The sequence below is a fragment of the Lagenorhynchus albirostris genome, chromosome 15 (genome assembly GCF_949774975.1).
Source record: "Lagenorhynchus albirostris chromosome 15, mLagAlb1.1, whole genome shotgun sequence".
In the NCBI taxonomy this organism is placed as follows: domain Eukaryota; kingdom Metazoa; phylum Chordata; class Mammalia; order Artiodactyla; family Delphinidae; genus Lagenorhynchus; species Lagenorhynchus albirostris.
The window spans coordinates 24,594,161-24,607,036 of NC_083109.1; the positions used below are offsets into that span (position 1 = coordinate 24,594,161).

Sequence of the window (12,876 nt, forward strand, 5' to 3'; positions counted from 1 at the left end):
AAACTGGAACATTATGCTCTAAAATCACATTTTTGCCTAAGATATTTCTATAAAATTTATCATATTGAATAATGAGACAGGTTTAATGTAAACCATTTAAATTCAGTAAACCAATTACATGCTTACAGTCTGAATACATTACCAACACAACAATGATAAATTAAATGGAAACAAACTTACTTAACCCAGATGAGAGAATTGTAAAATTCTGGATCAATAGATTCTAAATCCTTGAGACCAACTGGTTTGTTCAAGATACGCTTATAGAATGGCAAAGAAAAACCTGTGTCTATGAATTTCCCATGGAACAGAGCCTATGCAAGAAGAAAACAATACCATTAAAGATAATTTTATATTTTATAAGATATAAAAGATTTTATATATCTCATTGTATTTCAGAATGTTTTTGTTTTTTGAATGAAGAACTCATCTAACAAACAAAACAAACTCCCCTGTCATATGATCTATTATGGAATATTTCTGGGGAAAAGGCAGATATAACAAGCCCAATCTTAGACATATCTTAATGATGAGAAAATTTCAAATGAGAAAGTTAAAGAAACAATGCTTTAGTATTGCTAAATTAGCAAAGTAAACAGTTCTCCACTTGCACTTACCATAGCAATAAACCTGCCAATAAAACGAAAATATTTCAGGTGATCTGGATTGATGTAAGAAGCGGGGTTTATCTGCAAGCAGTAATTATCCTTCCCTGCATATTCAAACAGGCAATACATTGGGTTCAACACCTCATGTGACAAAAGAAAGAACCATTCTCTGAAATCAAAAGAAAATTTAGGATGAAAAATCTTGTAAGTAACCATACCAATAAATCAAAGAGCAGTGTTATAAAGTTCTCAGGAATCTATACTCCCCTGATGGTGATATTTCTCTAGTCACTGCTTCTGTACAAACTGCCATCTATTGTACAGAGATATTTACACACTGCATATTTCAAAGAATCTAAGACATCACTGACTTTAAAGACAACATTATTTGATGAACCACTAACAAATTTTTTCCAATTGTAATACACATCTCAGTTTCAGAGATGTTAAAATATGAAAAATTTAGTCTTAGAATCAGTGAAATACTATACATAGGCAAGTTTAAAATTCACTGTTGACCCATGTGGTTAGAACAGCTGAAACAAGTCTAACATTATTCCATCCATTACAAAGCCCCTCAGTGATGCTCATTAAGTTCCACTGCTCTCTAAATCTTAGATAAATACGAAAAACCTTCCAATTTCACAGAGGCAATAAAGCACTTAATTCAAGCTACTCATTCATTAGGAAAATACTGAGAAGCTCTAATTCAAATGCTGTGAAAATACCAACCAACACTAATGTAAGATTATAGTTATTAACTACGTAACATGGGTGAAGGTCTGGAAGAACAGTAGGCAGAGTGAATCTGGGGCAATATATGTGGTATCAGCTCGTGCCTGAGATTTCCTTTCTTGTTGATTTATGGCCTCTGGTAGTAATCCTGCTTATACTTTAATACTGCTAGTTAATTTTCTAGTTAAGAAGGAATGATTGCCCCCCTGAATTATCTTTACCTAATACAAAATTAAATGTTTCTATTCATATTTGTTATTTACCTGTGATTACTTCATACATTTGAAATGTGAGCTTTGAAACAAAACCTAAGTAAAAATCCCTCAAATGTAGCCACCAGTTAGTGACCCCACAAAGACACAGGGTCTGAACTAGGATATTAATAAACAGTATTTCTACTCTTCACAATAATCCCAGAGAAGTAGATATGATCATTCTTATTTTACAGATGAAGATATTTGCCCCAAGCTATACTATTGAGTGCAGAAAAAGGATTCAAATCCAGTCTTGACTACAAAGTCCTTGGCTTTCCATACTGCCACCACTATGCAAATTTTTAACCTGCTATGATATACTGTTATGGAATAAGCAAAGCAATTTCCTGCTTGGGTCTATCTTCTAGGGGTTTGATTAGAAGCTCCAATATTAAGAAAGGAGAATTTATAATTTCAACTCCTATTTTATACAGCTTTCTATATTTTCAAAACATATATTAATCTCAGTTGGGAACTGAATGACTATTATCTCTATCAGGAATCTGTGATGGAGAAAGTGACCTGAACACTATAGGGCCTTGTATGTTCTGTGGAACAGATATGAGGTGGTGGACTGAGCACTGGCTTCTGGTTTGATGATGTAAGGCTTGCATCCAGGCTCTACAACTTAGTTATATGTCTTTGGTGAGTCCCTAAACCTCATTATTACCTGCAAAATTCTCTCACAGAGTTATCCTGAGGATTAAAGGAGTGATGTGGGTGAAATCAACTAGCAGTACCTTAGAAAGTGCTGAATTAATGTTTCTTGAAATTTTATAATTGCAACATTAATAAAGGTACAAAAATTTGCTACATTTCATTTTCCTGAAACAGAAAATTGAGAAAATAATACTTGCAAGCAAAGTGTAATGATACCTTTGGAGGAAAGGAACTAAGTTCTGAGTATTCATATTATCACTACCTTGCTACACCTCCATAATCTAAACCTTCTTCTCCTGGAAAAATCACCCACAAACGTCTTCGCAGATCTTGGGGACTGAAGCTCATTATCTACCAAAAAAAAAAAAAAAGAAAAAAGAAAAAAAAAGAAGAAGTAAAAGAATCAGTAAAAGTAGAAACACCTTATACCACTTACTTCCAGGTTAGAAATCTCCTGCATTACAAGTAACTTAAATTCCCCATGACATAGAATGCTGTCTGTGGTTTGGTCAACACCACACATATAGAAAATACATTAAAGTTTCATAATGTTTTATAAATTATACATATCTATATTTCTGTATACTTTATACATATATAATTTTCTTTTAAATGATCCTACTACTGACAAAGTTCCTTCTTTCTCTCATTTGCTTAGAGCAGAGTAACTGTGACCATGAGCAGAGCTTAGGTCCTTTTTGGTTTGGGTAGGTTTGGGTTTGTTTTATAGCCAAAAGGTACACATAATAACTAATTGGCTAACTTGGAAATGAAAAACAGAGGCTGCAGAGAAAATATAGTTAATTTGAAAAAACCTGGAAACCTGGAAAAACTACTCAAATTTTGTATTCTACTACAGTGGTTAATAAGATCATCTTCATATTTGAAGGACAGTACCATTATTGAGCTACAATGAAGAGGTCATTTGGGTTCTTGCTTTTTAAAAGTATTTAATTACTTGCCCAAAATTGGGCCTGTAGAAGATTACAAACATTAATTACTCTTAGGAAAAAAAATGACAGGGCCTGGAGAGAATAAAGTCCGTACAATGATTCTATTTCATGAAAGGATAAGAATGAACAATCACATTTAAATATCCAGAGAGGCTCAGTAAGTGACCTGCTTATGCTAGGGCTCTCTCAGTTCCCACACTTTCATGAATTCATATCCCACTCAAACAAGAAAATGCCAGATGTAACAAAAAATTCAATGCTTATGACAAGTATTCCGCAACACTACAGGCTAGAAATATAGCAATGCAAATGAGAAATGTTATAAGTTAAAATTATCCTTTCTGTTCATTTCTTGTTCCTTCTGGCTATTCCTTGTCCCTGTGGCTGCTCCCCAAACCGTAGGGCTGTCCCTGATCTCGCTTGCTGTCCCCCCAGAAAAAAATACCTTGAAATAATACCTTTTAACAAATGCCAGTATGAAGGAAAAAAAGAAATGTTTCTCCTGCAATTTCCCCCATAAGCAGTTGTGCTGTGTCAAGAAAAACACTTACTACCCCAAACAACTTTATCCAAATGCTATGAAGAAAATCTGATGCTAATTTTGCTATACGTCACTCTTCCAAAGCGATCAAAATTTTCTCTTTTTATTTCACGTTTATTGGATGGATGTAGAGTTTAGGGTGACGAGTTTTAAAAACTGTTTTAGCATCATCTGGTCTGTCATTCTGCGAAAGTCTCTAGGTATCAATAGCTAAAGGGACATTTACTCATGTTCACATCTTTTCAACACTGTTATTGGCAAGTTATGTTCCAAGAAACTGGCCCACCAGAGACTGACTACTCAGTGACTGCATACTGGTTACGAACATGAAAATAAGGAATAGGTAATCACGGGGTAGAGAATGGCCTTGGAGCCTTGCTTACATCAGATCAAGAGAATGACTCATAATTCTCTAAGTGGCCTTAGTCAAGCTCTGCTCCTAAAAAAATATCTGCTCCTACTTAGCAGGATGCCAACTGGCATTTCCCTTCAATGTTAATAACTGAGGTTCCATTAGTAAAGAATATATATAATTGTTTCTGAAAGTAAGTAGACAGCTATTGTCAACTATCTCAGACAATCTCTTTTTCCTTTACATTCGGTTTAGCACTTCTCAAAGCTGTAGCTACCAAAATTATCATAAGGGTTTGATAATAAAGAATCACAACCACATGTGGCCATAAAACAAGGACGAACTGGATGTTTGCATATTAAGACATTTTTTTCCACTGGTCATTTTAATATATCAAAATCACTTAATACTTAGCTGTAGTTGGTTGGTAAAGTTGTAAAATAAAGGTAAGTAGTAAATTAACTCAGGTTCTGAGGACAGCTAAAACATTTGTTGACTACTCCTGAAAACATTATTTTTAGATATTGTCATCAATGACCAATTACATTTTTTACTACATAAAAAATTCTTTAAATTATAGGAGTAAATATGCTTATTATAAAAATGCAAGCAATACAGAAGTTTAAAAACAAAGTCTTCTCCTCTCTTTTTCTATCTGTATCCAGTATGTTCATACAGTACTTCCAGACTTTTGTCTACCAAAAGCCTATTTTTTTACTTAAATATCTATTTCACATCAAACACTGAGCTTAGAAATGGAAACCTGAAACAAATACTAAGTTACTCTGACACTTCAAAAGCACAGAACATACACATACACAAAACACACACACAAAGCTATCTGCATTTTCCGCAATTTTAAGTACTAAGGTAGCTGGCAATGAGATTAGACTTAAAAAATTCAAGGACTCCATCTCAAAAAGTTCCAAAGTGTTTGAACTGCTAGCACCAAAAGGTTTTGGGCTGGAAGCCAGGGGGAAAACCATTAAGTAGATGAAACAGTACCTGCTGAAAGGAATCCTCAAACAATGTTTTTCTTGTCACTGTAATCTTTATGTGCTGTGGCATGGCCAGTTGCTGAAATATAAGAATGTCTTAAGTCAACTCTCACCATTAAAATGGCCTATCAAAAAACCAAAAGGGTAAAATTTTACTTACTTTTTTGCTTACAGTAACAAGCAGACTATGAATATGAACTTTTATTTAATAATGTTTAACCATGCATTTGTGAGTATTCATGCTAATTATAGATCATCTGATACATAAGAAACAAAAGAAAGCAAGATGTCGTATGCACAGTGATTACTTAATGAGTCAAACAAATCTTTACTTAAATTTTCTAAAAGCTAATTCAAATTCTTTTTGCTTGCACAGGCCCAGTACAAGAGTTTGAAGTTTAAAAATGTTCATCATAGTAACACTTTGACTAGTACATTAATTTTATTTAGACCCCATAAAGAAATCATTAATTCAGTAAACATTTATAATACATCAGAAATAATTGATCACATCTGTTAAACATACTCTGAATATAACCATATATATGTACTAATGTATCTATCAAAGTGATACATATGTACGGATCTATCAACGTCATTTATATCAAATGCTAGATATGAAAGGAGCTGGTTATAATTTACCTATCAGAAATGTTTTAACTCATTTGTTTTAAGATTTCTTCAATCTGAAAATAATGAGTACTGGAATGAGTAGCAATGTTTCCTTATTCAAATGGTTTCAAATTTATTCTTCCGGACAAGAGAAGCCATAAATTATCTAAGGGATAAATCTATTTCTTTGACCTAAAAATAGGAGAAAAATTCCAATGCTTCCATTTTACCTCTTTTTCTACAGGTTAATTATTTTCACAATCACTGACTGTGTAAGCAACATAATAAAAGGAGTACAGAAATACAGTCCCAATACTAACCTGACACCAGAACCGGAAATACTGAACCTTTGCCTTGAAGTCCCGTACATAGGCTATCTGGGGTCCATTGTCTCTGAGGAAGAATGTTAATATGACATATATAGTTTCTTGTAAGATAAAATATTGAAGGAAAGCACAATACCACACTCCCTAAGAACTCAGTAGTCAAATACAAAAATGCCCTAGTACAGCATACTCCTAACACCATCTTTAAAATAAAAAAAAAAAGTCCCATGACTATTTTTAAGTAAGAAACAGAAATAAACTTTGATCTTTTTAAAGCCCCTGTTGTGAGATTCTCTCTTATATACAGCCAAATATAACAGGACTAGGTAAAGGAGGTTCTGTCTGAGAACAGTGTCTATTCCTGAATCCATTCTCTCCTTTGACCTTAACAGAGTCTTGAGATTTACTTGGGCAGACTACATTTCCCAGTTTTTCTCCTTTTTTCTCTCAAGTTTACTAGGGTTTACCAATATTATTAAATTTTTGAAGACCCAACTTGTAGCTTTGATTTTTCTGTTCTCTCATTTCCATTTCATTGATTTCTGCTTTTATGCATATTTTGTATTTAATTAACTTTTCTATTTCTAGCTTCTTAAGGTGGAAGCAGTGATCAATGATTTTACACCCTATTTTCTAATCTAGTCCTCTAAAGCAATTAAGTCTTCCTCCAAGACTACTTTTGTTAAATCCCACAAATTGTGACGTTTTGCTTTTATTATCATAAAGTAAAAAAAATTTCCTTATTTCTAGTGAGCCAGTTCTTTTTTTTTTTTTTTTTTTTTGAGCCAGTTCTTTGAGCCATGGATTATTCAGTAGTGTGCTATTTAAGTCCCACTGGACTATTTTTTAATGATGGAGAGAAATATACTTCTGTTTCATACAAGCCTCTATTGTTTTGGGGTTTTCTGCTATATGTGCCCAAACTTAATTGTAACTAAGATTAATGATACAACAGTATCTGTTTGTAATTTATTACATATCTAATTTCATTAATACCTAATTGGCCTGAATTCCTAGTTTGTTTGAAACATGAAAGTTTAGTTTTATATTTTCTGCATATTAAAAAAAAGTAACGACGGGCTTCCCTGGTGGCGCAGTGGTTGAGAGTCCGCCTGCCGATGCAGGGGACACTGGTTCGTGCCGCGGTCTGGGAAGATCCCGCATGCCGCGGAGCGGCTAGGCCCGTGAGCCATGACCGCTGAGCCTGCGCTCCGCAACAGGAGAGGCCACAACAGTGAGAGGCCCACGTACCACAAAAAAAAAAAAAAAAAAGAAAAAAAAAAATAACGAGAGGTCAGCAATGTCCTGAAATTAAAGCCAGACAAAGGTGCTACATGAAAACAAAACTGCATTGTACAACTGAAACAATACTGTATGTCGAGTACAACTTAATTAAAATAAAAAAATTAAAAAGTATGTTTATAATGTGCTTAACAAAATTAAAAAGAGGAAAACTACAGTCCAATCTCTCTTATGAACATAGATGCAAGAATCCTAAAAAAAAAAATACTAGTAAATTCAATTCAGGAGTATATTAAAAGGATTAACATTTTAATCCTTTTGACCAAGTGGAATTTATCTCTGGAATGCAAGGATGATTTAACATATGAAAAGTCAACGCAGTACACCACACATTAATAAGGGGAAAAAAACCACACAATCATCTCAAATGATGCAAAAAAGCATTCAACAAAATTCAATATCCTTTTATGATAAAAAACATTCAACAAACTAGAAGGAAACCAACTCAACATAATAAGAGCTATATATGAAAATCCCACAGCTCACATCACATTCAATGGTGGAAGAATGAAAGCTTGCCCTCTAAGATCTGGAACAAGGCAAGGTTGCCTGCTTTCATCACTTCTATTCAACACAGTATGGGAAGTTCTAGCCAGAGCAATTAGGCAAGAAAAAGACAAGGCATTCAAATTGGAAAGGAAGAAGAAAACATTTCTGTTTGAAGATGATATGATCTTATATATAAAAAACCCTAAAGACTCCAGACGAAAAAACCTGTTAGCACTAAGTAAATTCAACAAAGTAGAACACAAAACATACAAAAATCAGTTGTATTCCTATATACTAACAATCAACAATCTGAAAAGGAAATTTTACAAAACAATTCCGTTTACAAATAGCATCAAAAACAGTAAAACACTTAGGAATCAATTTAACCAACAGGGTAAAAGACTTGCACAATGAAAACTATAGAACATTGCTGGAAGAAAATAAAGAAGACAAATAAATGTAAAGACAGCTTATGTTCATGGATTAGAAGACTTAATATTGTTAAGATGTCAACACTAACCAAAGAAAACTTCAATGCAATCCTTATCAAAATCCCAATGTCTTTGTTTTTTTTTTTTGCAGAAATAGAAAAACCCATACTAAAGTTCATATGGAATCTCAAAAGGACCCTGAAAAGCCAAAACAATCTCAAAAAAGAACAAAGTTGGAGGACTCACATTTCCTGATTTCAAAATTTAGTAAAAGCTACAGCAGTCAAAACAGTGTGGTGCTGGAATAAACACAGACATACAGAAAAATAGAACAGAAAGGCCAGGAATCAACCTTCACATATATGGTCAAATAGTTTTTGACAAGGGTGCCAAGACCACTAAACAAAATGGTGCTGGCAAAACTGGATATCCACTTGCAAAAGAGTGGAGTTGAACCCTTACTAAAACCATTTACAAAAATTAACTGAAAATGAATCCAAGGTCTAAATGTAAGAGCTAAAGCTATGAAATGCTTAGGAAATACACAGAATGGGAGAAAGTATTTGCAAATGACATATGTGATAGGGATTAATATCCAGAATATACAGAGAACTTCTAAAGCTCAACAAAAAACAACCTGATTCAAAACTGGGCAAAGAACTGAAACAGACATTTGTTCTAAGATACAAAAAATGGTCAGTAAGCACATGAAAAGATGCTTAACATCATGAATCATTAGAAAAATACAAACCACAATGAGATACCATTTCATACTAATTAGGATGGCATTACACACACCCAAACACACACACACACAGAGTAACAACTGTTGGCATGGATGTGGAAAAACTGGAACCCATGTGCTCTATCAGTGAGAACGTAAAGCGGTACATTCGCTGTGGAAAACAGTATGGCAACGTCACAAAAAAACCCACAGAATTGTCATTTGATTCAACAATTCTAATTATGAATATATATGCAAAAGAACTGAAAGCAAGAACTTGAACAGATATTTGTACCCTCATGTTCACAGCATCATTCACAATAGCTGAAAGGTAGAAACAACTCAAATGTCCATGAACCACATGTATACACAAAATGTGGTAATACATAAAATGCAATATTATTCAGTCTTAAAAAGAAAGGGCTTCCCTGGCGGCGCAGTGGTTGAGAGTCCGCCTGCCGATGCAGGGGACACGGGTTCGTGCCCTGGTCCGGGAAGATCCCGCATGCCGCGGAGCGGCTAGGCCCGTAAGCCATGGCCGCTGAGCCTGCACGTCCGGAGCCTGTGCTCCGCAGCGGGAGAGGCCACAACAGTGAGAGGCCTGCGTACCGCCAAAAAAAAAACAAAAAAAGAAATGAAATTCTGATACAAGCTAAAACATGGATAAGCCTTGGCAACATGATGCTAAGTGAAATTAGCCAGTCACAAAGGACAAACATTGTATGATTAGTCAAATTCAGAAACAGAAGGTAGAACAGTACTTATCAGGGACTGGGGGAGAAGGGAGACTGGAGAGTTACAGTTTACTGGGTACAGAGTTTCAGTATAGGATAATAAAAAAGTGTTAGAGATGGATCGTGGTGATGGTTGCACAGCAATAAGTGTACTTAACACCACTAAGATATAAACCTAAAATGGTCAACTTTGTTATGTCTATTTGACCATAATTTAAAAAATAAAAAACCCTAAACAAAACATATTAAGCAAATCAACGAAACACAGTTACTTTTCAAAAATGGAAAAGAAAAAGTAATGGGAGTTTTCAAGTTAAAAGGTGATAGAAATGAAAGAAAGTAGGTATCAGAAATCAGGGATTAATTGGTGAGCAGTACTGTACTGATAATTTCTAAACACTCTCATTTAATGCTGTGAATAGATGATAACAAATATGGAAAGTCTCTAGGAGAAAATATTTAAGAAGCTAATGGAAATACAAAACATTTAGTGATCAGAGACCTACAGGCAAGCCACCTCAAGAAATAGCACTCTTTGGTAATTGAGATCTTTATATAAAAATCTTAGGAATCGGGGCTTCCCTGGTGGTGCAGTTCTTGAGAGTCCGCCTGCCGATGCAGGGGACGTGGGTTCGTGCCCTGGTCCGGGAGGATCCCACATGCCGCGGAGCGGCTGGGCCCGCGAGCCGTGGCCGCTGAGCCTGCGCGTCCGGAGCCTGTGCTCCGCAACGGGAGAGGCCGCAGCAGTGAGAGGCCCGCGTACCGTTAAAAAAAAAAAAAAAAAAAAAAATCTTAGGAATCAGTTTTACTTTTAATCAAAACATTTAGAAAACTTACAAGGCAGATTTTCCAGTGCGGGGATCTATATAGGTGGTTGTTCTTCTATTGTGGTCCACAAAATATGGAATTCCATCTACTGTGAACCTCATTTCCCAGCCTTCAGGTAAGGGCTTTTCATTTAATTGACTATATAAAACACAGAAACATATATAAACAAAAAATGTTAAAGAGTTCCTTGTTTGCCAAGTACAGAAACTAAAAATACCCATAAAGGCGGTAGAAATCTTCTAGAAAACCATTTAGTCCAGTATTTTCCACCTGTTTACTAAAATCCTACAAGCATGTTAAACATGTCAACAGGCCCATCAACCATCAGTCATTCATCTCTCTTTTAAACTTTCATAACAGCAGTCTAACTGGTTTTGCTGCCTCTAGTCTCACTCTGGTCCTGTACTCATATTTCACGTTGCTGACAGAGTACTAAAACGGAGATCTGAACAAATTCTTTCTCTTCTAAAAGTGATATCACTATTCACCACTAACCAATTATAAGACATAAACTCCTCCATTTGGCCCTCACTCTGTCTCGATACTCTGCCCTCTATGTTTCCTTTCAGTTTTACCTCTGCACTCTACCTCCAACTCCCTTCCATGAACCCTGTGTAGTGTACGCCTACTCACCATTTCCCTAAACAAGACATGGTCTGTCAAACCTCCAAGTGAAGCCCTTCCCCTTGGCCAGAATCTCTATTATTCCTATTAAGGCAACTCAAATGTTCTTAATGGAGTATTCCTACCCACTTCCTTAATACCTATCTTTAGACCTTGCTTAATCTGTCTAAACTTCAGTGTTCTAAGTTTCATCCATATTTTCCAGTTCATTTTTCTCTATTCTACAGTTTCATTTTTCTCATCTGGTGGGTTTGGTGAGAAGGCAAAGCAATGGAAATGTTCAAGTTCACAACAGAAAGGAAGAAAAGGAGGGGTTAGAGGCATTTAATCTCACTGTTTTAGAGAGCCACTACTGCTGACAGGAGTGTCACTTTCCTCAAGTGTACTTCAGAAGAACAAAAGGCTTAGAACCATTGCCTAGAACAGTACTTTGTGAACTATGTCAAAAAGTTAAGATCATTTAACTATATTTACAGAACTAAATACAAATGTCAGACAAAAAAGACTACTAAAAATTTAAGAAGATAACACTTCTCATTTGTTGTAATCATATTTGCAAGATGGGCTCAGTAACAAGTTGTTTTCTTGAAAACAAATTGGATAGAACTGGGTCGTTTGTATTATTTATAAAAATATGATTCTAACTTTAGCTCTGAAACTTTAAATATGATTCTAACTTTAGCTCTGAAACTTTAAAGCAAATTACAGAAAGGTGACATGGTCTATTCTATCCTTAGTGACAGAATTTTAAAGAGAAATTAGAAATGTTACCTATGAAATTCTTAATTATTCCTTTTTAAGAAATTGAAAATATTTAAGTTAAATACCATAACTCCATAAAATGTTGTGATTTGCTGGTACCCAGAAATAGATTTTAAATTTAAAGCACACCTTTAAAATAGAGGTTCTTAAAACCCTGACCTATGGTAGTTGTGAAGATTTAATCACGCCCAAACAGAGGTCAGACCTCTGCCCTCAGCTACTGGGAGATGATCTCTAGGCCTCTGGAATGTCCTGCCTGTCAAGTGTATCTCTGTTTGCTTAGGGGCTTCGAACACCAGACCGTCAATCATGTGATTTATGAGGGAGGCTTTGGAATATGTCATATCAGCTCTAACCTCTGGAGTAACTAGACACTATAGGTATTAGCCCAAACTGTGGGGAAGAGCTGGAAACTAAAGGTTAGCTATGCAGGCAGTACATGATGGAGCCCCAATAAAAACTCTGGATACTAGAGACTAGGGTGAGATTCCCTGGTTGGCAATACTCAACACATACTGTTCCACATCAATTCTGGGCATTTGGAACCCTCTCACATTCTGCCCTATACATCTCTTCCTTCTGTTGGTTCTAGTTTGTATCCTTTCCCTGTAATAAAGGAGGCTGTGAGTATAAGAGGTTTCAGAGAGTTCTAGTCTCTCTAGTGAGTTATTGAACCTGAAAGTGGTTGGGTAGACACCCTAAATTTGTAGTCAGTCAGTTTGAAGTGAGAGTAGTCTTGGAGACCTCCCAGCTTGTGCCTGATGTCTTAAGTGAGGTCAATTTTGTGGGGACTGTGCCTTCTGACTATATAGCTTACCAAATTCCCTGCAGAATGGAACCCTCTGGAAATCTGATAAACACACAGCATTACATATTGTTATGGGCTGAATTGTGTCAACCCACAAATTCTTCTGCTGAAATCCTAACCCTCAGTACCTCAGAA

At 35.5% G+C, this 12,876-nt stretch overlaps 1 protein-coding gene across 3 annotated transcripts in view; it reads right to left on the minus strand.

The window, feature by feature from the left end:
- Nucleotides 1-12,876, minus strand: part of ITCH (itchy E3 ubiquitin protein ligase) — a 120,485-nt gene that overhangs the window by 16,997 nt on the left and 90,612 nt on the right. For all 3 annotated transcript variants that reach the window (XM_060123056.1, XM_060123057.1, XM_060123058.1), the window contains 6 exons: nt 10,557-10,685; nt 6,034-6,106; nt 5,109-5,180; nt 2,520-2,608; nt 618-777; nt 181-314 (listed from right to left, as the gene is read on the minus strand). In XM_060123056.1, coding sequence (XP_059979039.1) covers nt 181-314; nt 618-777; nt 2,520-2,608; nt 5,109-5,180; nt 6,034-6,106; nt 10,557-10,685 — 657 coding nt within the window. The remainder of the gene's footprint in view (nt 1-180; nt 315-617; nt 778-2,519; nt 2,609-5,108; nt 5,181-6,033; nt 6,107-10,556; nt 10,686-12,876) is intronic.